The following is a 27,701-nucleotide window of genomic DNA, read 5'->3' on the forward strand; positions in this document are numbered from 1 at the left end:
CACATGTATGCATGCCTCGCTGGCTCGCACTTTGGGCAATGACGTTGGATGCGATGACCCGGACCCGGAAGCAAAAGCTAATAATAAACATGATTAAATTACTCATCAGCAGCTCCCATGCATATGATCGTTGTCTCTCGTACGCTGTTGCTGCTCGGAATTTGTTGTCTTTGTGGCATAGCCTAGCTTAGGAGAGGGAAGGCGCTTTATTTCCGCTTATAAAGTATTTCAAATATTATTTAGAAATGGCTACAAAGAACAAGGTAAATAATCCATTCTTAGATGATGACGATATAGACGATGAAACATTTTTAAACAGCGGCGGCGGCGGACGATCGGCGGGCCGTTCGTCGAACCACCACGACAACAGGGAATATGGCTATGATGAGCGTGAAAATATCTCCAATATTCACAGTCAAATTGATCGTCAAGAACACTCTATGCTAGAAAGTACACAACGTTCTCTTGGTGTTCTATATCAAACAGAAGACATAGGTAATGAAACTGCAAATGTAAGTAACCATTGGCTTCATTTTAATATATTATTCACTGTTGTTAATATTATAAATGTCAGGGGACTCCCTATTCTAATTAATCATACAACTCCCTTGTTTTATATTTATAGAAAAATGTAAATTCCAACGTTCCATGATGACTCTAGCCAGGCCTTATTAAATAGGCTAAAATTGACTCTCTGGCATTCCCCTCTAAAGTCTAAGATTAAATTAATAAGATAAAGATTTACAAAAGAAATTTTTTTTTCCAAAAATTGAAGTAAAACATGCATTGTGTGAATAATTTAAAAAATTCAAACTATTGTTCTTCCAGGAATTGTTACGGCAAGGAGATCAGCTTCGACGAACGGAAAAAAAACTTGACAAAATGAATGCAGATTTAGATACCTCTCAACGATATGTCACATCATTGAAAGGCATCTTTAGTGGGATGAAAAATTATTTCCGACCAGCAGTTAAAAAAGATCCGGAATGGGAAAAGCAAGAGGAACGGGGTCCAAGCAAACTACAGAGGGCAGTAGACAATAGCCAAGCATCAGCGACGTCTGCACCAACTTATGTGGATGATCATCCTGCTCTACGATTGCGTGATCCTGAAGCCTCAAACGTTTATGGACGACAGTCATCTAGTGCAGTTAGTAAAGCAGTTGACGAAAATATTGGTGGGTTAATAGCTACATACATACAGATTATTTATATCCAATATACATTACAAACCTGTTGTAAACACGTCCGTTATTTTGTATGGTATGAAATAGGGTATTACTGTTTCCTTCCAATAATATTGAAATTGAAATCTAACATGGTATAATATAGCAGCCAAGAACACAAACACATTTATTAATTCATTTTAAACTTTATTTTCCTTCTTTGTAGTTTAAGGTAGCTTTTACTCTAGAAGAATGAACAATCAATTACTAAGAATATATGCAAATCATTGTAATAAATGTTGAATTGACATATATGCTCTAAAGTTAGCTTTTACTCTAAAAGAATGAATAATCAATTATAAGAATATTGCAAACCATTGTAATAAACGTCGAATTAACGTAAGCTTTCACTTTAGAAAAGCATGGAAAAGTTATCTCTAGCGCCCTCGGGACCACGGACTGGCAGATATATCTAGCGCCCTCGGACCACAGGCTGGCCAAAAAAGAAACACAGACTGGCCGTGTGTTTCCCGACCCCTTTAGCATATGTCAGGATTTTCTAATGACAAATTACAACTGCACTCCCAAAGACTTGTAATAAGACTTTGTTTATATAGCATCTAATTGTGTATATGTTTGTCTTGTGAACGGGATTGCCACCTTTAGGAAGATAGTGAATTCATTCGCTTATGCTTATCCTTGGCAATTTGCCTCATATAAAAAATCATGGTTATATACTCATTTTTAGAGAGTAGAGAGTGGAGTTGAAAGAGGTTGGGATTGAACCCTGGACCTTGGGATTGGAAAGCAAGCATTTTAATCGCCAAGCTCCTGCTCCACTACTAGTAGTGTTAGCAGGATTTTGTAGGCCATGTTGACTTATTAATCACTAATTCTCTTACTTTGTTTAGATGAACTTGGGTTTGGAATTGCTCGCTTAAAAGATCTTGCAATTGGACTTGGGGATGAAATGGATCAACAAAATGAAGTTATTGAAAGATTAGATAATAAAGTAATTAAAGTCGATTCAAGAATTGATAAAACTAACAAAGATATGAAGAAAATACTGCGATCATAAAAATCACACAGTTCACAGCCAGCTATTACATAATATTATACCACCTTAGCCAAGTTTGTAATCTTTACGCTGATTTACGTATCAATCTTACGGAATAATGCACTGCTGATTTTTGAAAAAAACAAACATTAGTATATGTACATTTTGAAATGAAATTGTAAAATGAGGATACTTTGAAAAAAGGTTATGCATATGATTAGTTGTGGTTATATTGTTTGTACATATTAAATAGAATTTCAAGATAGTGTTACATAATCTTTATATTTTAATTTCTTAAATTTTTCATTAGAAAGGTAAATAAAACTTAGGATTAAATAAATATACAATTAATTACTAAAGTGTTTTATTCAAAGACCTTGCTAAGGCCGTATCAGAACTGAAGTGTTCAAAGACCTTGTTGAGGCCATTTCAGAAGATTTAAAATACCATGCTGCCCTCTAGCGTTTGGAGCGTATCTTCCATAAAGTTCCAACTGGTGTTGTGCCTTTGTTGATCTTGAGCCAATTTCACCAGCAGTCGTGACCGGGAACTTTGAAACAAATTTCGGAGTAGATGTTCCTTCTTTGATATTTGGAAGATTGAGATCAGCACTAAGTTTAGATCGTTTTCCAGTCATTCGAACATCAGATGATGGTATATCATCAATAACTGGAAGTTTTAGAGATTTATCATGTTTTATGGTGCTTTTTGGTCTGCCACGTCTTTGTTGTGATACAGGTGGAGTGATCGGTATTCCTACAAGGTGTCTGTTTAGTCGGTTGTATTCTTGTGTTAAAAAGCCCCATTTATCTGGCCATTTTCGCCATGCATGTAATTCGTGCCGCACATGGTCTTTCCTGCAAATTGTTTAAACTATGTGTTAACATTGAAAACAATAAGACAACAAGACAGGGGAATTCCGGAGGTTTGTAGATCTGTTTCGCTTTTATTATACGATGTCTCAAAGTCAGATGTTACTCATATAAATTGGTGTTCGTTGTGTAAGAAAAACAGAATTATTTATGAAAACTTTAATCTCTAGAGAAAATGAATTCATAACATTTTTAAATTATGAATTAAAAAAATCGATTGACACCTAGTTTACAAAGCTTATATTAGACATATTATATTACAAAAACGTTTCCCCCTCCTAATAAAATTATTTTTTCTTTTGTGTTTGCTTACCATATTTCATCATTATGAACAAAATTGGGATGTTTTGGTTTGCGTGATGTTGTAGGCGGCGGTGCAGCCATCCTGCAGTTCAAAAGTAATTCACTCCGTAGAAAAATTAAATATGCATTAATTAAGTATTAATAATAATGTATGGAAGAAGTTTGCTGCTTACACGTCGACGTTCTTAAGTTTTACCACTCTCTCTATGCTGGTGTTTCATTGCCAAGGATACGCATGGTCACGCAAGTGCTACGCGCGCGCCTGCTGGTGGGAAAATTATGGTGGCTGGTGGACAACACAGTGGCATGGTTCGTAGAAAGGAGGCCGACCGCGGAGTGTTTTTTTTTTGTGTGACCGTATGTAGCTACATATTGGATTGAATGTACTTAAAAAAATTAAATGAACAGTTAAATTAACATTTAAATCTAATTAATTAAACTGAGATATTTTATTTATCTGTGCAGCGAACGTTTACGACGGAAAAAGACTTCGCGATATTCTTTGACGATGGTGGCAGCATTTAAGAATCTCGCACGTACTTAACATTTTATTTTCTCACGACACCATAATGATAATAATTATTATACCAGAATATTTTCAGGAAAGAAGGAATATTATAATTATTCAACGAATTTTACCCTCGAGTTTGGTGAGTCAATTAATAAATTATTTATTTGTGTAAAATGTTAACAAAATATTGTTCTTAGAACTAAAACAGAACTGAATATTGATTTGGACAGTAAATATATTTATAACTTGCCATTTGGCCTAGCTAGCTCGGCGCTCTAGCTAGTGCAGTTTACCTTTCGCACGTACTCCTCCTTCTAAGTAATCAGACTTTACTTTAGGCTTAGGTTACAGAGTAACATCCTAGGCCTAACTGCGGTCTGTGGTTCCCATTAAAATGCAATCCCCATTTGGCAATACCCTTAACTTAGTTTAGGATTAAAGAATAAATATAAGAAATAAATAAAATCAAAACCAATGCCCCTTGACTTCCCCAGCCAAGGTCAAACCACAATTATTTATTAATAATTAAACATTTTTCCTAAACTAAATGAATTTTTTTTTTTATAAATGTTGTGTAAATAATTTCAATTAATTCTGGCAAAATAAAACAGTGGACATATTCACTCACCATTCACAATTATGAAAAAATAAGGGGCTACAAATTAAAAAATATGAAAGTGAATACAATTTAAGAGAAATAATTTAGCTTTAAAAGAGCGTCCAGACTCTGTGGTCAGCCAACTAACTTGATATTTTTTCAGCAATTTTTGGATTTGGTCAAGTGTATATATCCCTCACTTGTTCATAGTTTAGTGGTTTAGGTACATAAGACTAAGTAAGAAGAGGCTTTAATACACATATTCAACAAACAATTTTTAATTCATTAAAATTCATTCATTTATCTTTATTTCGGACTTAATATTCATAGAAAAAAGATTAAATATAACAAAATTAATCCACAAACTTATTATATATAATTATTATACATAAAAAACTCATAAAATTTAACCAAAACCATTTTTATTAGAAAATTCTAACAAGGAAATTGTCATTTAGGGTACTAAGTATGGGCTTACGCTTAACTGTCATTTAAGGTATTTAGTATGGTTTTACGCTTAACTTAATTCTTTGTATAAAACTATATACCGATTTTCTCATAAATTCCTGAAATGACAGAAGATTATGTTAACAAAAAGCACACTACAATACCTACCTGTAGGCTGGCGTAGTAATTTCCTCAACGCATTGTTATAGCACACTCCGAGTCTATTCACATGGCACAATAGAAACTCATACAAATATGAGTGAAACAAACATTTTTAATGTGTAAGAATTTTTTTTTTCCCTTAAGTTCTGTCTACACTATCAAACTACAGTAGTTTGATAAAAATAGTGTGATGTACCCAAATATGGTAGTGATATACCTAAATATGGATATGACATCATCATAGCCATATATGGGCACATAATATATTTTTGTCACAAAAAGTAGATAGTGTAGACAGAGCTTTAGGAATCATTTTTTAAGTTTATTTAGAATACCAATAAAATATTCAACAATTCAATTTAGAAAGTTCTATTGCCGACATTTACCAATTCTGCAAACACGCCATAATTAAAATATGAGATATAAATTGTGTCTATACATGTAATGGTACATACATGCAGTGATGCTGTGATAGATAACCTTTGATATTTTAAATGTTTACAACTGGAGTGTAAAGCTAAACTCATGCAAAATAGAATGCTGTGTAAAAATAAAATGTTTTAATTAAAAGCTTTTGTGATTATTTTTTGCTCTTAAAATGGTAGTACAGTCAACTCTCCCAATACTGGTTTTCTGGAAAGTCTAGTATTCGGAATGTGTTTTTAATGGTAATAATAAATTTTGGACCTTTTGGACCTCAAAAAAGTCTCGTATTGGGAGAGTCTCCGGTTTTCAGAGAGTTTGATATTTGGAGAGTTTCCGGTTTTCGGAGAGTTTGGTATTGTGAGATTTAACTGTACTAAATAGTTTGAATTTCCTGTTAGTGTTAATACATGAACCGGTGGTTGACTTATTGACCTATAGGTCCATGGTTGACCTTCTCTCCTTTTAACTTAGTCGGGACAAGTTGTTACTTGTTAGTACCTTAATTCTCTCCTTTTAACTTAGATTGTGGGGACATGCTGTTACCTAGCATTGGTACCGCTCCTCTCCTCCCAACACAAAAGATTGTGGAGACAAGTTGTTTCTTAGCATTGTTAGTACCTCTTCTCTCCTACCAACGCAAAAGATAGTGGGGACAATGCCAGTGCCTTCACAATGTCAGTGTCTTTTTCCAACTTAAACATTAAATTTGATGATTTAAATTAATCTACAATATATCTAGGATTAAAGATATATGTATTTTCTTTGCAGGAAATTATGGGAAGTTGAAGTCACTTGTAGTCAAGTCTGTTTTCCACAAGACCTTGGAATATTTTAATTAAAAATGTTAATTAAAGAATATCGAATTCCACTGCCAATGAGCGTGGAAGAGTATAGGATAGCTCAGCTCTATATGATACAGGTGAGAGGCAGGCATCTATAACACCTAACCCTATAACACCTAACCCTATACCACCTTTAGTTTAGCTTAGCTAAGCTCTATATGATACAGGTGAGAATCAGGTGTCTATACCACCTTATCCTATACCACCTTTATTTTAGCTTAGCTAAGCTCTATATGATACAGGTGAGAATCAGGTGTCTATACCACCTTATCCTATACCACCTTTATTTTAGCTTAGCTAAGCTCTATATGATACAGGTGAGAATCAGGTGTCTATACCACCTTATCCTATACCACCTTTAGTTTAGCTTAGCTAAGCTCTATATGATACAGGTGAGAGGCAGGCATCTATAACACCTTATCCTATACCACCTTTATTTTAGCTTAGCTAAGCTCTATATGATACAGGTGAGAATCAGGCGTCTATAACACCTTATCCTATACCACCTTTATTTTAGCTCAGCTAAGCTCTAAATGATACAGGTGAGAATCAGGCGTCTATAACACCTTATCCTATACCACCTTTATTTTAGCTTAGCTAAGCTCTATATGATACAGGTGAGAATCAGGCGTCTATAACACCTTATCCTATACCACCTTTAGTTTAGCTTAGCTAAGCTCTATATGATACAGGTGAGAGGCAGGCATCTATAACACCTAACCCTATAACACCTTATCCTATACCACCTTTATTTTAGCTTAGCTAAGCTCTATATGATACAGGTGAGAATCAGGCGTCTATAACACCTTATCCTATACCACCTTTATTTTGTATAAAATAAATATTCTTGTAAATTATATAACTATACTAACATATGTATATACTACTATATTTATTTATATATTTATTTATCTGAATGATCAATGTATTAAGCATTGGTGGCCTAATGCGTCCTCAAACAATGTATTAAAGCCCCATTCCCTACGTTTTTTAGATCTAATTTTAAGATCACAAACTATATTTAATGTAAAAATAATACTATATGGTCCTATTGCGATAACTTTTTTCGTCTTTAAACGGTTAAAAATGTGAAAAATAAGTCGATTCTAATAATTATAGCGGCCCGCTATAAATCCCAAAATGCATTGCGCGCGGATTGATATTTTTGTTTTTCACCTGTAATTCGCCCACTTTTCGATCGATCGTGAGGCCAAAACAAATGGAAGACTCCTAACTTTTCAGCGAAAATACCGTCCACGAGAGGTCGATCGCCGCGAGCTACTTAGGTAGTGCATTGTTTCTCACTTTTTATCATAATTTACCATAAAACGTACATTTAAGACAAGGAATGACATGGTTTAATGTTTTTAAAGTGATATATATGTATTATTTTCCAAAAAACGTCCAAAATTGCAGGGAAGGGGTCTTTAAGCATTGGCGGCCTAATGCGTCCTCAAACAATGTATTAAGCATTGGCGGCCTAATGCGTCCTCAAACAATGTATTAAGCATTGGCGGCCTAATGCGTCCTCAAACAATGTATTAAGCATTGGCGGCCTAATGCGTCCTCAAACAATGTACTATTAAGCATTGGCGGCCTAATGCGTCCTCAAACAATGTATTAAGCATTGGCGGCCTAATGCGTCCTCAAACAATGTACTATTAAGCATTGGCGGCCTAATGCGTCCTCAAACAATGTATTAAGCATTGGCGGCCTAATGCGTCCTCAAACAATGTATTAAGCATTGGCGGCCTAATGCGTCCTCAAACAATGTATTAAGCATTGGCGGCCTAATGCGTCCTCAAACAATGTATTAAGCATTGGCGGCCTAATGCGTCCTCAAACAATGTATTAAGCATTGGCGGCCTAATGCGTCATCAAACAATGTATTAAGCATTGGCGGCCTAATGCGTCCTCAAACAATGTATTAAGCATTGGCGGCCTAATGCGTCCTCAAACAATGTATTAAGCATTGGCGGCCTAATGCGTCCTCAAACAATGTATTAAGCATTGGCGGCCTAATGCGTCCTCAAACAATGTATTAAGCATTGGCGGCCTAATGCGTCCTCAAACAATGTATTAAGCATTGGCGGCCTAATGCGTCCTCAAACAATGTATTAAGCATTGGCGGCCTAATGCGTCCTCAAACAATGTATTAAGCATTGGCCTAATGCGTCCTCAAACAATTATATTTATTAATTTATCAAATGTTCTGTATATATTGTGTGTAACAATAAACTAGATGATGATATTTAGATATGTGAATAACATTTTTATACACATTTTTATGTTTAACGTAGTGCAAAACTTAGTGTCATCTTCTAGTATTAAGAAGACTTAAAATCGCCAGCATTAATTATGCATTAGTGCTCCTGATTGTTATTCTGTTGACTGGCAAAAAGTACCCACCATGCACAATCTCATTATCATACTAATGAGTTTTAATTTAATGAAAGATGGTTTTATAGATTTTACTACAAGACCTACAACTGTTTTAGTAATTAAATCACCTGACGGCATAGTGGTCGATGCATTGCAGATATTTTGTATTGTAAATTGTGTATTTTTGTTTCTATGTTTAATATTATTTTGGTTCTAAACTAGTTACACACATTTGTCAGTTGTACTACTAAATCCTTAATTGCAATCTTTTCTCCTTAATGTTGGTGCTTTCTCGTGTCAACTCTATTTAGCCTCATATACATTGCACACTATCTTTCTGTGGACTCTTTGCAATCTTTTCTCCTTAATGTCGGTGCTTTCTCGTGTCAACTCTATTTTAGCCTCATACATTGCACACTATCTTTCTGTGGACTCTTTGCAATCTTTTCTCCTTAATGTCGGTGCTTTCTCTTGTCAACTCTATTTAGCCTCATATACATTGCACACTATCTTTCTGTGGACTCTTTGCAATCTTTTCTCCTTAATGTCGGTGCTTTCTCGTGTCAACTCTATTTAGCCTCATATACATTGCACACTATCTTTCTGTGGACTCTTTGCAATCTTTTCTCCTTAATGTTGGTGCTTTCTCGTGTCAACTCTATTTAGCCTCATATACATTGCACACTATCTTTCTGTGGACTCTTTGCAATCTTTTCTTCTTAATGTTGGTGCTTTCTCTTGTCAACTCTTTTTAGCCTTCTATATACATTGCACACTATCTTTCTTTGGACTCTTTGCAATCTTTTCTCCTTAATGTTGGTGCTTTCTCGTGTCAACTCTATTTAGCCTCATATACATTGGCATTGCACACTATCTTTCTGTGGACTCTTTGCAATCTTTTCTCCTTTTAATGTTGGTGCTTTCTCGTGTCAACTCTATTTAGCCTCATATACATTGCACACTATCTTTCTGTGGACTCTTTGCAATCTTTTCTCCTTTTAATGTTGGTGCTTTCTCGTGTCAACTCTATTTAGCCTCATATACATTGCACACTATCTTTCTGTGGACTCTTTGCAATCTTTTCTCCTTTTAATGTTGGTGCTTTCTCGTGTCAACTCTATTTAGCCTCATATACATTGCACACTATCTTTCTGTGGACTCTTTGCAATCTTTTCTCCTTTTAATGTTGGTGCTTTCTCGTGTCAACTCTATTTAGCCTCATATACATTGCACACTATCTTTCTGTGGACTCTTTGCAATCTTTTCTCCTTTAAATGTTGGTGCTTTCTCTTGTCAACTCTATTTAGCCTCATATACATTGCACACTATCTTTCTGTGGACTCTTTGCAATCTTTTCTACTTAATGTTGGTGCTTTCTCGTGTCAACTCTATTTAGCCTCATATACATTGCTCACTATCTTTCTGTGGACTCTTTGCAATCTTTTCTCCTTTTAATGTTGGTGCTTTCTCGTGTCAACTCTATTTAGCCTCATATACATTGCACACTATCTTTCTGTGGACTCTTTGCAATCTTTTCTCCTTAATGTTGGTGCTTTCTCGTGTCAACTCTTTTTAGCCTTCTATATACATTGCACACTATCTTTCTGTGGACTCTTTGCAATCTTTTCTCCTTAATGTTGGTGCTTTCTCGTGTCAACTCTATTTAGCCTCATATACATTGCACACTATCTTTCTGTGGACTCTTTGCAATCTTTTCTCCTTTTAATGTTGGTGCTTTCTCGTGTCAACTCTTTTTAGCCTTCTATATACATTGCACACTATCTTTCTGTGGACTCTTTGCAATCTTTTCTCCTTAATGTTGGTGCTTTCTCGTGTCAACTCTATTTAGCATTCCATATACATTGTAAACTATCTTTCTATGCACTCTATATTGATTGTTTATTAATGCATTGTATTTACACAAATTTATCTTGTTTATAGTGCAATTGGTCCCTTTTTGTCTAATTAGCCCCAAGATTTGTCGGTTTGTATGCCAGTTGGCATTTTACATTAATCTTTTAATATTTTATATTTTTGATACTCCATGTTATTTTTATATGCATTGAATTTGCGAAATAAAAGTTTTAGTATTTAACACCAGCACCAACCACAACCACCACCATCTAGAAATGTAATTTGGAGGATGGCCCAAAATTGATCTAATATTGGTTTTGATTCATACAGTAGATTTAGTTGTTTTTTTTTCCTATTTTACTTGTGATGTTGTGATGTGAAGTCTACTCTGCTTTATGTTATCTGTCTTCACAATGTAATTAACAGTAGTGATACTTATTAAATTAACACTACAGGCAACATAACAAGAATTTAGTTATAGTCCATTAAACTTACAAGAAGCACTAATGTCTGACCCATTGTACAATGGTAAGATCATGTACAGTGACACCGGCATACATTTTAATTTATGCTATTCCAATACATAATATGTACATTAATTAATTATTAGTACTCATGTGATGTTAATTTGTGTACCATTTTAAAGATGTGAATAACACCTGTATGTTGCAGGCTAAATTCAAATTTTATAGGAAAAAACCCCAAGATTGTTTCAATACTGTATTCTAAATACATAATTCCCAATTTTGTTGTGGGAATATGTATTTTTTAGGTTAGTACTTAAGTCATAGAACTTTGTAGTATACATGGTATTTAATGCTCAAACCTTGTTTAATGTTATCCAATACCTGTCACATACTTGGACATATATCATCACAAGTTATTTTTACCTCAGTTTTGTATTTTTATGGCTTTGAAAAAATGTCATCACTCATTACCTGTAAATGTCATTATTCATTAAGATACTGTCAACAAAATGTTATTCAATCTAGAACCTGATTTATTCCTGTTTTTCTTTTACTGTAGGTAATAATTATACATACCAGTTGTAGAATGATATTTATAATTTTAATCAATCATTTCAGGCCCGGATTTAGGCTGGGAATAAATCGGCTTTAGCCCCCGCCTAAAATTTAATATTTAGCCGACGGATCGTTTTTATCATTTATGAAATATTTAGCCCCACCCACTAAACTATACCGCCCCTGCATTTAATTAGATTAAGTTGTAGTGATAATTAATATAATCTATTTGTTTAGTGCTTTTGTAATTTTCAAACCAAAATGTGTTATGATTAAGGTTACGTTTGTATCAATGAATCAATACTTGCACTGATGAAGGGCTAGTGTTGACCGAAAGCTCTGCTAACTTTTCTGGCTGTTTTACTTTATCGTTTTGATTTAGCTTTTTGCTTTTTTTTTTTTGTATCTCCATTGAGATCCAGCCACTGATACCCACAACATTGTCATTTTGTATCTCCATTGAGATCCAGCCACTGATACCCACAACATTGTCATTTTGTATCTCCATTGAGATCCAGCCACTGATACCCACAACATTGTCATTTTGTATCTCCATTGAGATCCAGCCACTGATACCCACAACATTGTCATTTTGTATCTCTATTGAGATCCAGCCACTGATACCCACAACATTGTCATTTTGTATCTCCATTGAGATCCAGCCACTGATACCCACAGCATTGTTGGGCCCGTTTCTGCTGCCAACCCAAAATATACCGTATAAATATACCGTATAAATATACCGTATAAATATACCGTATATATACCGTATATGAAATTCGTGCACCGTTTCCGCTGCACATACTTCGTGGGTGGGTTGTAAAAAAGTTGGCTTTCATTACCCAAAATTCATTTCGTGAGACGGAAGTATGGATTGACCTCGTGTAGTGAGGTTTTTACCTACTCAAAATGTCGTAGCATTGCTTTCTATTTTAAATCTAATGAGCAGAAGTGGCAACGAATTTACACCGCACATACAAGCACAATCTAGAAATGTCACTATAAATAAACTCTGTTATTCAAATTGAGTTTATATTATGCTATATTATCCTATATTGCCGTTTTAATTTCCATTTTCTATTATACAGTATTTTACCATGATTTTACATCACGTTATTGTCGTGTAAGAACATTCGATTTATTGTAATTAAAATCTCGGTATCTCTTCTGTTGCCATGCAGTCTCCCCCCAACCTTCGCTTCCCCCCACAATTGAATTGCAAAAATAGTGATTTGTTCGGTCCACAGTGACATTTTGATCTGTTGCTTGCTTTTACACGTGTGTTTCAACTTTCAATGCAGCAGAAAAACCAAAACAAACGCGTCGCGCTCTGTTAGTTTTTGACCTCGTGTCATGAGTCGGGTCACATTTACGGTATATTTTGAGTGCAGCAGAAACGGGGAACGAAATATACGGTATATTTTGGAATATACCGTATAATATCCACAAACGATGGGGATATTTATGCAGTATATATACCGCAAATATATACGGTATATTTTTTATGAGACCCATTTCTGCTGCCAAAAAATATACCGTATATAAAATATACCGTATATATACGGTATATTTTTGGCAGCAGAAACGGGGCCAATGTCATTTTGTATCTCCATTGAGATCCAGCCACTGATACCCACAGCATTGTCATGTTGTATCTCTATTGAGATCCAGCCACTGATACCCACAGCATTGTCATTTTGTATCTCTATTGAGATCCAGCCACTGATACCCACAGCATTGTCATTTTGTATCTCTATTGAGATCCAGCCACTGATACCCACAGCATTGTCATTTTGTATCTCTATTGAGATCCAGCCACTGATACCCACCGCATTGTCATTTTGTATCTCTATTGAGATCCAGCCACTGATACCCACAGCATTGTCATTTTGTATCTCTATTGAGATCCAGCCACTGATACCCACAGCATTGTCATTTTGTATCTCTATTGAGATCCAGCCACTGATACCCACAGCATTGTCATTTTGTATCTCCATTGAGATCCAGCCACTGATACCCACCGCATTGTCATTTTGTATCTCTATTGAGATCCAGCCACTGATACCCACAACATTGTCATTTTGTATCTCTATTGAGATCCAGCCACTGATACCCACAGCATTGTCATTTTGTATCTCCATTGAGATCCAGCCACTGATACCCACAGCATTGTCATTTTGTATCTCTATTGAGATCCAGCCACTGATACCCACAACATTGTCATTTTGTATCTCTATTGAGATCCAGCCACTGATACCCACAGCATTGTCATTTTGTATCTCCATTGAGATCCAGCCACTGATACCCACAACATTGTCATTTTGTATCTCCATTGAGATCCAGCCACTGATACCCACAACATTGTCATTTTGTATCTCCATTGAGATCCAGCCACTGATACCCACAACATTGTCATTTTGTATCTCCATTGAGATCCAGCCACTGATACCCACAGCATTGTCATTTTGTATCTCCATTGAGATCCAGCCACTGATACCCACAGCATTGTCATTTTGTATCTCCATTGAGATCCAGCCACTGATACCCACAACATTGTCATTTTGTATCTCCATTGAGATCCAGCCACTGATACCCACAACATTGTCATTTTGTATCTCCATTGAGATCCAGCCACTGATACCCACAGCATTGTCATTTTGTATCTCCATTGAGATCCAGCCACTGATACCCACAACATTGTCATTTTGTATCTCCATTGAGATCCAGCCACTGATACCCACAGCATTGTCATTTTGTATCTCCATTGAGATCCAGCCACTGATACCCACAGCATTGTCATTTTGTATCTCCATTGAGATCCAGCCACTGATACCCACAGCATTGTCATTTTGTATCTCTATTGAGATCCAGCCACTGATACCCACAACATTGTCATTTTGTATCTCCATTGAGATCCAGCCACTGATACCCACAACATTGTCATTTTGTATCTCCATTGAGATCCAGCCACTGATACCCACAACATTGTCATTTTGTATCTCCATTGAGATCCAGCCACTGATACCCACAACATTGTCATTTTGTATCTCCATTGAGATCCAGCCACTGATACCCACAACATTGTCATTTTGTATCTCCATTGAGATCCAGCCACTGATACCCACAGCATTGTCATTTTGTATCTCCATTGAGATCCAGCCACTGATACCCACAGCATTGTCATTTTGTATCTCCATTGAGATCCAGCCACTGATACCCACAGCATTGTCATTTTGTATCTCTATTGTGATCCAGCCACTGATACCCACAGCATTGTCATGTTGTATTTCCATTGAGATCCAGCCACTGATACCCACAACATTGTCATTTTCTATCTCCATTGAGATCCAGCCACTGATACCCACAACATTGTCATTTTGTATCTCCATTGAGATCCAGCCACTGATACCCACAACATTGTCATTTTGTATCTCCATTGAGATCCAGCCACTGATACCCACAGCATTGTCATTTTGTATCTCCATTGAGATCCAGCCACTGATACCCACAGCATTGTCATTTTGTATCTCCATTGAGATCCAGCCACTGATACCCACAGCATTGTCATTTTGTATCTCTATTGAGATCCAGCCACTGATACCCACAGCATTGTCATTTTGTATCTCCATTGAGATCCAGCCACTGATACCCACAACATTGTCATTTTTTCAGTAATTTGCCTTTGGATTAATGAATCAATACTTTTATACTTTCAGAAAAAAAGCTTGGAAGAGAGTAAAGGAGCTGGCAGTGGTGTAGAAATAATAGTAAATGAACCTTATAAAAAGGATGACGGATGCCAAGGACAGTATACACACAAAGTATACCATATTGGCAACCATTTACCTGGTAAAGTATGATGCTACTTTGTGTCAAGAATTATTCATAATTCAGGAATAATCAACAACTTATATCTGCCAGCTGTTTCCAGCAATTAATTAGCCTAGACCTAGGTAGTGCTGTGTTTGATATGATGATTTGTCCCTGGTTCAAGTCTTACAGCATGCAGAATTTGTTTATATGTTTTTTTTAATGGAGGGTTATGTTAATGTTTAGGATTAGAAAGCTATGGAGTTGTTTGATGAGACAGGATTAACAATGCTTATTTAATCACTTACTTATGTTTATAAATTATTTTATCATTATAATATCACATAGATCCAAGCAATCAAGATCAGTCTCATTCAAATTAAAATGTTCTGAAACATGCTTTATTTCCAAAATGAAATGATGGTTTACCTTCTATTCTGACAGGTTGCTGTAAAAAAAAAAATATTATTGGTGTGAAAATTTCCACTTTCTATACTGTAGATATTATAGATACTAGTATTAATAGCTAATACGGTTAACAATGTACTTGTTTACCACATTTATTTTTAATTAAAGTATGTGCAAATAAGACAACTTCTGATTGCCTTTTAGGTTGGTTTCGTGCAATTTTACCTAAATCAGCATTGCGTGTGGAGGAAGAGGCATGGAATGCGTATCCTTACACAAAAACCCGCTTTACTTGTCCATTTGTAGAAAAGTTTTTCATTGAGGTTGAGACATATTACTTACCTGATAATGGAAACCAAGAAAATGTATTCAAACTATCATCCTCAGAATTGAAAACCAGAATTTTAGGTATCAAATTATTTCATTTATACAATGTTATGCTATGATAGAATTTTAAAGTCAAAATATTATATAAATCTTATATTAAAAATTAATAAAACAATGTTCTTTATTATTCTGATAAAACTTTTATCATTTTTTATTTTAGATAAAATTGATGTTGCCCGTGATCCTGTACCAAGTGCAGATTATAAAAAAGAGGAAGACCCTAACATATTTGTCTCATCTAAGACAGGCAGGGGGCCTCTACCAGAAAATTGGCTGGGAATTTCTGGGCAGAAAGACGGTGCTGAACAGGGTCTACCAGATGTTATGTGTGCCTATAAACTCTGTAAAGTTGAGTTCAGATATTGGGGAATGCAGAATAGGATTGAGAAATTTATACATGATATAGGTATTTATATCTCTACACATTTTATTTTTAAAGTATTTATATATGATATAGGTATTAACATCTCTACACATTTAATTTTGTATTGTTTGCATGGTCAAACCACCCACACCTTGTCAAGCATTACAATGTTAATGGTACTATGGCCGTAAGTCACCAGTATGGTTGGTAAGGTTTCAATCTGACCACTTTTTTTACATAGACCTTTGATAACCCTATGGCTTGAACAGAGATTGTTCCCTTTTCTTGTGAAAACCGCACCACTTTGTTTCTACATCACTGTATAAGTAGTAGTTGGTATAACAACCAAAGCTTCAAGACCTCAATAGTTTATACCCTACTGTATATACCCTTTAAACAAATCTATAAATCTAACACATCTTGCATTCCTAGAGATAGATGATGAAATAATAGTGACTGTCTTTTAGGCCTTAGAAAAGTAATGCTGCATGCTCACAGACAAGCATGGTGTTGGCAAGATGAATATTACGGACTCACTATCGAAGACATCCGTGAACTAGAAGAAAAAGCGGCACAACAACTTGCAGAAAAGATGTCTACAGCTCATGACGACGATGAAAACAGTTCAACGGAGAAAGATACACTGAATCATTCAAATTTTAATCGCAGCGCATACAGTAGATCAACAGGCAGTGAGAAACGCCTGCGAGAAACACGATTAGAGTCGTACAGTCATAGTTTGGAATCCGACGAAAATGAGGAAGTAAAAATTGAGAATGGCAAATTTAAAAGAAAATCTTCACGCCGGAAATCTTCTACATCAGGTAACAAGGAATTAATTTTATGTTTCTGTTTCAGTTTTAGTTTCAATTTATTTACCATTTCAAATACTGTACATAAATGATAAACAACAAATGCTGGTATGGATAACCATTAAGATTAAAGCTTGTTTACAGGTTACCCATTAATGCAGTACAATACAAACAACATGAAAACAGGTGTTATACATAACAAGACATGTGAAACCTTTAACTATGTCAACACTTGTGTTGCCAACCCGTTTAACTAAATGATATATTTTATGAAAACAGGACACAGGTGTAATACATAAACAAGACATGTGAAACCTTTAACTATGTCAACACTTGTGTTGCCAACCCGTTTAACTAAATGATATATTTTACACAAATGGGCAAATTAGATTATATTTCTTTTTAATTATAAAATAATAATTTTATAGTGAAATTAAATTAAATTCATTTTATTGCAAGATACTGATCAAAAATGATTTGTTTGATTTTGTAGAATCTACCAAGAACCAAATGTTAGCACAATGGCGAATGGACAGTCTTCAGGCTGACTCAGACACATCGGATGAAGAGTTTTTTGATGCTCAAGGTACAGGTATTACTGAAATCCAATAATAATCATAAATTTAACAAATTCAATTATTTTATCAACATTCAACAACAAAACATTAACACATCTTTTCAGAGGAAATGGATGAGGTGCTAGAAGAGTTGTCTCACTGGGGAACAGCCAACAATCTTATGATGACTGAAGGTAGGTAGGCCTAATACCCTTCAGGCATTGTTGCTCATTGTATATGATGACTGAAGGTAGGTAGGCCTAATACCCTTGAGGCATCGTTTCTCATTGTATGTGATGACTGAAGGTAGGTAGGCCTAATACCCTTGAGGCATCGTTTCTCATTGTATATGATGACTGAAGGTAGGTAGGCCTAATACCCTTGAGGCATCGTTTCTCATTGCATATGATGACTGAAGGTAGGTAGGCCTAATACCCTTGAGGCATCGTTTCTCATTGTATATGATGACTGAAGGTAGGTAGGCCTAATACCCTTGAGGCATCGTTTCTCAGGGCCTGTTTCTATAGAGCAGAGAATACGGTTTTGAATACCGTTCTTTTCAAGAATCGTTTTTTCTTGCCAGCAGAAATGGGTCCCCACAAAAAACCAAAAAAAAGAACCGATCTTAAAAACGGTTTCAAAAACCCCAATTGATTGCGGTCTCGATCACAAAGAACCGTTCTGAAACCGGTTTCCGCGGAGCAATTTTTAGCTGCAACACAATCGCGGTCTCAATTTGACCCCAAAAACTGAACTCTGCAGTCTGCTGCACTGGGATGATTGCGGTCATCTCGCAGTCAAACTCGCGCGATAGGACCTAGGCCTTAGTCATTTTTATTTCTCTAGATAGTGAGTATTTTATTTAACTAAAAAATGTTGACCGATGCCATTACGAGGTTCGTAAAAAATATGTGAAGGAAAGAAGATGAGGGGACTTGTCGGGAGTCGGAAGAAAGACTCACGTATAGGCCTACATGTTTTTAAGAATATTGTAAAGCGTGTGAAAAATAGACGAGTTCAACTTGACAATATCAGAGGGTGCGACGTACCTATACTTTAACCAAGGACCACAATAACGTTTCAGGAAATAATTCCTCCTTCTATGATGAAATGGATGCTATTTCTTGGGGATCGCGCTATGCGAAAAAAAGTAAACATGACCTCGATCAAATCGCGCTTCCGCTTAACGAACTGCATTGTGGTGTATATAATGACGTCATTCATAACGAACGCACATGGACGGAACCGGTTTTATTGGAGTAAAAATTGAGCTGCAACGCGATCTTTATTTATAAACAACAGCCGAAACCGGTTTCCAAAAAACCGTTCTTTTTTTATTTTTCAATAGAAACAGGCCCTCATTGTATGTGATGACTGAAGGTAGGTAGGCCTAATACCCTTGAGGCATCGTTTCTCATTGTATGGGATGACTGAAGGTAGGTAGGCCTAATACCCTTCAGGCATTGTTGCTCATTGTATATGATGACTGAAGGTAGGTAGGCCTAATACCCTTGAGGCATCATTTCTCATTGTATGGGATGACTGAAGGTAGGTAGGCCTAATACCCTTGAGGCATCGTTTCTCATTGTATAAGATGACTGAAGGTAGGTAGGCCAATACCCTTCAGGAATTGTTTCTCATTGTATGTGATTTGATTATAAAAAATAATTATTTTTTTATTTTATAAATGAAATTAAAGATGAATTTTCCCCCTGAAAAAAACCATTTTTTGTTGTTGAATATGCCATTTTATTGTCACATAATAGTTATACACTTGGAACAAAAATTGAATCGAAAAAACATTTATTTACCTGAAAAAACTGTAATTTAAAGCAAAAAATATTAAAATTGGCTGCCAGCCAATGGGTTTTTTATATCATTTTATATATCACAGAAGTAATTAACATTTATTAAAACTACAAATAAATGTTTTTATTAAATTTGGATACCTTAGATCATGATGAATTTTGTGATACTGGTGACCATTCAGATGAGAGTTCAGCCTTCATAAATGACCCCACATCACCACCGTTGCTGACCCCTTCTACCAGTGTTCTATTTATCATCCTTCATGGTGGAAACATTCTGGATGGAGTTCAGGAGTTCTTTGCCAAACAAAGCGATATAAACACCTTCAAAGCGTCGTTTGACGCCGTCATACGAGCACATTTTCCCGTTGCTGTTGATCATGTAGCAATGCGTTGGGTTGCTTGTCCATCTATTTGTTCTGATGCAGTTTCACTTCTCTCTGGGTATGTATACTTAAACACCTAATAGAGTTTTAGGTTTTATTTACAAAAGTTCTGTTTTATTGAGTCACTCAGCAGTTCTTGTATTGGCCTTTTCAACAGAAGATATGTTCGTTAATTATATTCTTTTGTCATTATTTAATTCTGTTTTTATATTTATTGAGAGAGAAAGCTATGAACACTGTAATTTCCAAATCTATGGATGAATAAAGCGATGTATATTTCTATGCATACCATTATTATTGTTTATTTTATGTTTTGTATAATAAAGTTTCAAGTTCATGGCATCTCCTTAAACTGAGTTTTAAAATGTGTTTTAATGAATTACAAAATAAACTAACTTACTAACTTTGTTTGTGTTAATTATGTTGCAGTCTAAATCCATATAATGTGAGTGCACGTAAATCAGGTGAGAGTGGAGGAGGTTCAGGGGTTGTAGCTGATTTTATCCCTATTGGTGCCCTGCCGCTATTGGTCACTGGCTGTCCTGAGTATAACGGTCATGTTAACACGGTCATCAACAAAGCAAATGCAGTTTATCAAGAGTTTACTAAATCTCCAGAAGGACAAGGATTTAAGGGACAGGTAGAAATGTTTTTGCTATATTTTTATTAAAAATGTATGTAATTTTCCATTTTTCTATTACCGTATACAGTATTTGCTAAATTGATTAATTCATAATAATTTTGGTTCAGAATCAAAAAAGTATGTTTGGTTTCACAGATTGAATAACCCTCCTGTTGGCGAATTTCTTTTTGCTGTTGGTTGGGTTTGAAAATAAAATAAAATAAAAACAAGAGCATTGTTTTCTATATTTAGGTATGTTTAATTGGAGACAGTGTTGGCAGCATTCTTGGGTATGATGCACTATGTCGAGGCATTTCAACGTCAAACACTCACGGAAGTCAAGCCAGCATTGACGAATCAGATGCCTTAACAATTAACTTCCCGTCACCTTCCCCTCATTCGTTGTCAATCACTAATGACAATTGCAATAATCAAAGCTTTACCTGTGCAAGTGAATTCAGATCAGAGAGACCTATACTTCGCCGAAAAAGTGAGACAACTGCTCCCTCTAGAATGTCGTATAGTAAACGTTTCTCAAATCCATGTGTTTTGAAAGAAGTTAGTTTCACGGAAGATGTGCCTAAGCCGATGCCGCTTTCTCAGCATAGTGAGAGCGTTGCAAGTTTTGATTCAACAACTTCTAATAAGGATTTGCCGCATTTTGAGTTTGAAGTCGCTAATTTTTTCATTTTTGGCTCTCAACTGGGAATTGTCATCACTCAGCGTATGTTAAAGTTTGGAGACAAGACAGGTAAACAGTTTAATATTTTTAATTCTTATAAACCATTTGTAATGATAATACTGAGAAAAAAAGTCATTCTAAAGCTCTGTCTAAACTATCAAACTTTATGGGACAAAAAATGTGATTTGCCCATATATGGAATGATGATGTCATATCACTACCATATATGGGCACATCAAACTTTTTTTTGTCAAACTAGTTTGATAGTGTAGGCAGAACTTAAGAGCTCTTGCATATATATTTAAACTTTTTTTTATTTTACCCATTTTATCATATTTTAATGTTTTATATACATGAGAAGCAAGACAATTTTCGAGCCAGAGTATGTAACGGAATAAAATGAATTGAATTGTATTTACAGCTATACCACCCAAACCAGCTTGTGGACAAGTGTTTAACATGTTTCACCGCACAGACCCCTCTGCTTCAAGAATTGAGCCTCTTCTTCATCAAAGATTCTCTCTTCTTCCTCCATCTTGGGTTGAGCGTTACCAAAAGTTTCCTCTTGGAGATGGACATACAGTTAATCTTGGTAAGATATGTTTTTATCCTGTATAAATATGTTTTTAAATAAATAAATAAAGAATACAGTACATATGCATAATTTGGAAATAAAATAATAATTTACATAATTCTTCTTCAGGTGATGTTATCCAAAGCAATTCCTATCTCTTCATTGAGAATATTGCTGTGAATTGTATGACAAGCCGGTCCAGCATCTGCAGCCAAATGTCTATGGATTTTGATGTCAATGGAGTTGGCCACATTGCGAGTTGTAAGTTTCTCTCATTGATTCTATTTTCCTGTTCTTGTTCAAAGTTGGTAGTTTGTTGTGTTCATTTGTGATCTCAGAGCAGTACTGACAGGGCCGTAGCCACCAGTATGGTTGGTAAGGTTTCAACATGACTACTTTTTCACAGAGGCCTTTGATAAACCAGTGGCTTGAACCAGTGACTTTGATAAACCAGTGGCTTGAACCAGTGACTTTGATAAACCAGTGGCTTGAACCAGTGACTTTGATAAACCAGTGGCTTGAACCAGTGACTTTGATAAACCAGTGGCTTGAACCAGTGACTTTGATAAACCAGTGGCTTGAACCAGTGACTTTGATAAACCAGTGGCTTGAACCAGTGACTTTGATAAACCAGTGGCTTGAACCAGTGACTTTGATAAACCAGTGGCTTGAACCAGTGACTTTGAGAAACCAGTGACTTTGAGAAACCAGTGACTTTGATAAACCAGTGGCTTGAACCAGTGACTTTGATAAACCAGTGGCTTGAACCAGTGACTTTGATAAACCAGTGGCTTGAACAGCGATTGTTTATATTTCTTGTGAAAACCGGACCACGTTATTTCTTGTGGCTACATTACTAAATGATAAATATGTAATCAGCAGCTTTATTAATAATGCAATAACTTAACATGCAATATTACTATAAATATGGTTATAAATTTCATTTGTACTTTGTTGTTTAAATAACAATAAATAGTATTGTATAAATAATGTGTTTTCCTTGACAGTTGTGAACAATATCAGCAGCAAATGGTGGGGAGATAAGAGGGTGGACTATAGTCTCTATTGTCCAGAGGCTTTGCAGTCTTTTCCCACTGGAACTTTGCCACATCTGTTCCATGCCAGCTACTGGGAGTCTACTGATGTTGTTGCTTTTATACTTAGGCAGGTTAGTATAATAAATAATAATATCCTGAATTTATATAGCGCCTAATGTTGTGAAACCCCTAAGCGCTGAACATTATTACCCCAGTAATTTTTTTTGTGGATCAAACACGTATGGAAACATACTCCCATAATGCAGCTAGTAATCACGCAAAGTTGTGTCTTGATCTAACCGGGTTCCCATTTATACACCTGGATGGAGAGAGGCAAACGTAAGTAAAGTGTCTTGCCTAAGGATACAAGCAATGCGGCGAACCTCAATCTCACGATCAGTAGTCCAACGTCCAACACACTGCACCACGCCCTCATAGATATTTCTTTGTTAATATGTTTTAGGTTTTCCAGTATGATCATGCAAGCTTCTATACTGGTGACAGAAGCATTTCAATGTTTTCTCCAAATCAACCCAGAGAAAAATGGCAAAGAAAGAGAACTGCAGTAAAAATGAAGGTACAGTGAATTTATCATAGAATCATCAAATACTGTTAAGATTAAATTAAAAGGGTAAAAAGTGTTTCTATAACTAGCCAAACAAGGATCACCCTAACCCTAAGAAGTTGAAAAGCACCGACTATGTTTTAGCTGTATATGTCAGACTTATTTATTTTTATATTTATAAGAAAAATTAATTGATAATTAAAACTGTAATTTACACAATTCTAATGTGTAGTAGTTTAGTTTGATTTAGTTAAATTACAAATAAGCGATTGAGGTTATTAACAAAAATGACATGTTCATTAATTTTATGATGGAAACCGGCGCAATATAAGATTTCCTTATTATTTACTGTATTAGCAAAGTACGCATCCCAATCACCGTGCTAACGATGTTATGGTTCTAGAGGGCGACGATCAAATTATTAGTTCTCGCTTTATGTATGGTTCACTGGATATGGTCACACTTACTGGAGAAAAGGTACAATTACATTCAAATTTATAAAATCACGTAATAATAATAATAATAAATTTAGACTTTTCAGTGCATAAAGCCTCTATATGCTGCACATAAAAATGAAAATAATCAATAAAGATCAATTAAAAATGAGAGTGACCGGCCATAAAATATATGGATCTCAACTGAATACTCTGTCTACTCCATATTATATATGAGCAGTCTGGTGTAAGAGCATAATCAATTTCTTGTGCTTATATCATGATGTGGATGATGATTTATTCTTGTTGTTGTTGTTGTTTAGGTTGACCTGTTCATGATGACCCAACCTCCAAACGGCGAGTGGGTACACTTTGACACTTTCACTACCAACAGTCATGGCCGTATAACTTACACCATCCCACCATCACGTAGACTAGGCCATGGTATCTATCCTGTTAAGATGGTGGTCAGGTATATACACTGATATTCTTATTTCTCTTTTGTAATTCATAAATAATTACTGGAACTAAAGTCTATAATAACTCAACCTAAGTCTACTTTTGTCATTTTAACAACTAATTTATTATTATATACAATAAATGTGTAAAAATAGTGAATTAATTTTGTTTTTTTCAGAGGTGATCACACATCAGCAGACTGTTATTTAACTGTACTGCCCCCTTGTACTGATTGTGTTGTGTTTAGCATTGATGGTTCATTTACAGCTAGTGTTTCAATCATGGGTCGTGATCCTAAAGTCAGGGCTGGTGCAGTTGACGTTGTTAGGTAAAACCTGACTTTTGTCACATAGAAAAAACTACATATTATGATATTGCTATGGAAATTTGAACAAGAAATCTAATAATTTCGCACCTTATAGAGATATACTATTTAACGATGGTTTATTTTATTCTATATTCAGTACCAAGTTTTCAAACTCTCCTCATATAAAATAATTGTTTTATCCAGGCATTGGCAGGAGCTAGGCTACCTTGTGATTTACATTACAGCAAGGCCAAGTATGCAGAAACAGAAAGTTGTAGCTTGGCTGGCCCAGCACAACTTCCCACATGGCATGGTTCAATTCTGTGATAGCATCACCACTGATCCACTGCGACAGAAGACTAATATCCTCAAGGGGTTGATTGACAATGTAAGTATGAATTTAGGTTACGACACACATAGTTGCCCTAGGCATACTTTAAAAATATATATTATATTATGAAAAATTATTATTAAAGGTAGAAGGTCCCAATTCTACTAATGTTCTGAACCTACATTCTAGAAACTATAAATTTGTTTTTTAAAAGGTTTAGATACAATCTTTTTATTGTTATCATGTACCTTTCTTATTACATATTTAAACCCTTTAGGCTCACATAGTGATACATGCAGCATATGGATCTAGTAAAGACATATCTGTGTATTCTTCTGTTGGTTTGAAATCTGAACAGATATACATCATTGGCAAGGCCTCCAAAAAACAGCAATTGCAGGCTCAGGTGAGATCAATTAAAACTACTTGATGTGGTACAGGCACAACTTATCTAAACCTCTGTCTACATTATTAAACTTTATGTGACAACAAAATGTGATGTGCCCATATATGGATTTGATGATGTCATATCACTACTATATTTGAGAATATCACTACCATATTTAGGCACATCACACTTTGATGTTGTAGACAGAAGTATTGGTACTGCAGTCCTACTCCAATTTTCATGTGTTTTTTTTGTTCTATAGCTTTTATCAGACGGATACTCGGCTCATTTAGAACACCTGGTTCTTACATCATGCCCTTCAGCTGGTAACTCACGAATGGTGCTCAGAAAAGGATGCTTTTCACTTCCTGGGTTTGGATCAACTCGCAGCGTTAAGACACCTGCTTATCGATCAAAGTCATACCAATGTACAGCAATTCCTAGTGGACAAGGTTACGGTCTAGGACCACGGTCAATGAGTCAAAGTGATCAACGATTACCAAGCAAATGAATATGCAGACACAAGAATGACAATTTGAGATTCAAATTAGTAGACTCTATTTTTGATATATTGAATTTCAGCATTTGATGATGAAAATAGCTTCTGCTTTAAAAAAAGGGTATCTAGTTTAGACTTAGACAAGTTCTGCCACAAGCTGTACATGCTTTGGTGAATATTGTTGTTTTACTTCTCGAATAGGAACAGAGTCAGAATATCAGAGTTGTTTTAAGATGTAAAATATTTGCATCAAACCTGGATGTAGATTTATGCTATCTTCATTGTTTTCTATTTTTGCTATAGATGTGGGTGTCTGAGAATGTATGTAGCTTTTATGTCTGTAGCGTATATCTTTAAGTCATTGAAAATTTCAATGTGCAAAATTAGTTAAAATATAGATATATACCATCCATGATTGGCTGGTAGAATATTGATTATTAAGCAATTCAATTTCTAATAGGTAATTACTAATTGGATTATTTATAGACTACCTTGAAAACAAATTACTCATTTTATTTCTTTCAATTAATTGTAAATATTCATAAAGAATATAATACTTCCTTTCTTTTACATTGAGAGTTTATAAATAAAGCTTTTATTTTATAGTATATTTTATTTTTATTTATTTACTTTACAAATTAGGTGCAAGCTGATAATGAATGTAGTTTAGAAGAAATAGAATCTTTAACTTTACATATTTTTAGTAAATATATATAAATTTGTTTGGAAAGATAATGTAAAGACATATCAACATGGGTAGAACACTATGAAACTGATTTTGACCTTGATACAGTAAGTGTAAAGCATTTCAGTATTCAGTATTCAGTGTATCTGACATTTTCATGTAAGTAATATCAATACCACCAAGATTTTTGTCATTAAATATTAATGTGAACAAATCATTCTTAAATTAAAAAAATAAATGTGCAATTTCACAATAAAAGTATTTATATGTAAATAAAAATGTATTTTAGCTAAAATATTTTATTTATTTTTTTTTTTTTATTCAATTTCCAGGTAACATACAAAAATCACACAATACAAATTTCACAAAGATTAATATTTTAAGTATGAAACATGATTGAATTGTGTGATAGATTATTGTTTACTTTTTTATGTCAAAATGTTGTTTGATTTGTGTGTATACTCCAGTGTATAGTGTAGTATTTAGTATATTGTATAGTGTTATATGTTACTTTATGGTTGATGTTTAGACATGCTTGCCTTACAATTCCAGAAAACTGGATTTCTCGCCATGTACTTTTTAGTGAAAATAAATGCCACTCAAAGCTTTATAATACTCTACAATAAATAAATTATTAATTAATGCACAGCCAGTAATTTGTCAACTGGTAGCTTATTAGTAATAAGTATGTCTGCAGTGGTTTCATAGGCTACTACTGTCAGTTGTAGTTACACAGAATTTGCCAAAATAAAACACAAATTATAATAAGAGTTCATAATGTATCGGTAGCGCAAAGATTATTATTATAAATCAGGATAGATTTTACTCATTGTAAAATATACAAACGTGTTTATTATTAAACCTCAAAATATGTGTGCAATAATAAAACTGTGGATATTGTATTTTGTTAGTGACTATTATTTAACTATCCATATCTGTAAAAGA

At 35.0% G+C, this 27,701-nt stretch overlaps 3 protein-coding genes across 3 annotated transcripts; 2 read left to right on the forward strand and 1 right to left on the reverse strand.

The window, feature by feature from the left end:
- The first annotated feature begins 127 nt into the window (after positions 1–127).
- LOC140045562 (synaptosomal-associated protein 29-like) lies at positions 128–2,452 on the forward strand. The gene is made up of 3 exons (XM_072090528.1): positions 128–512; positions 829–1,177; positions 2,077–2,452. Exons 1-3 carry the CDS (start codon positions 246–248, stop codon positions 2,241–2,243), a joined length of 783 nt encoding a protein of 260 aa, XP_071946629.1. The 5' UTR covers positions 128–245; the 3' UTR covers positions 2,244–2,452.
- Positions 2,453–2,539: 87 nt separating this feature from the next.
- On the reverse strand, positions 2,540–3,607 carry LOC140045564 (ciliary microtubule inner protein 1-like). The gene is made up of 2 exons (XM_072090529.1): positions 3,408–3,607; positions 2,540–3,079 (listed from the first exon to the last, which is right to left on the reverse strand). The coding sequence occupies exons 1-2, from the start codon at positions 3,476–3,478 to the stop codon at positions 2,629–2,631; spliced, it is 522 nt and encodes a 173-aa protein (XP_071946630.1). The 5' UTR covers positions 3,479–3,607; the 3' UTR covers positions 2,540–2,628.
- Positions 3,608–3,960: 353 nt separating this feature from the next.
- Positions 3,961–27,643, forward strand: LOC140045560 (protein retinal degeneration B-like). Its single transcript, XM_072090526.1, has 21 exons — positions 3,961–4,047; positions 6,310–6,460; positions 15,358–15,490; positions 16,064–16,267; positions 16,407–16,652; positions 17,078–17,434; positions 17,916–18,008; positions 18,105–18,173; positions 19,934–20,231; positions 20,603–20,813; positions 21,048–21,546; positions 21,899–22,069; positions 22,181–22,312; positions 23,059–23,219; positions 23,552–23,665; positions 24,011–24,130; positions 24,411–24,559; positions 24,725–24,874; positions 25,058–25,241; positions 25,462–25,590; positions 25,835–27,643. Exons 2-21 carry the CDS (start codon positions 6,383–6,385, stop codon positions 26,081–26,083), a joined length of 3,747 nt encoding a protein of 1,248 aa, XP_071946627.1. The 5' UTR covers positions 3,961–4,047; positions 6,310–6,382; the 3' UTR covers positions 26,084–27,643.
- Positions 27,644–27,701: the final 58 nt, after the last annotated feature.

Source organism: Antedon mediterranea, chromosome 3 (genome assembly GCF_964355755.1).
Source record: "Antedon mediterranea chromosome 3, ecAntMedi1.1, whole genome shotgun sequence".
Lineage (NCBI taxonomy): Eukaryota > Metazoa > Echinodermata > Crinoidea > Comatulida > Antedonidae > Antedon > Antedon mediterranea.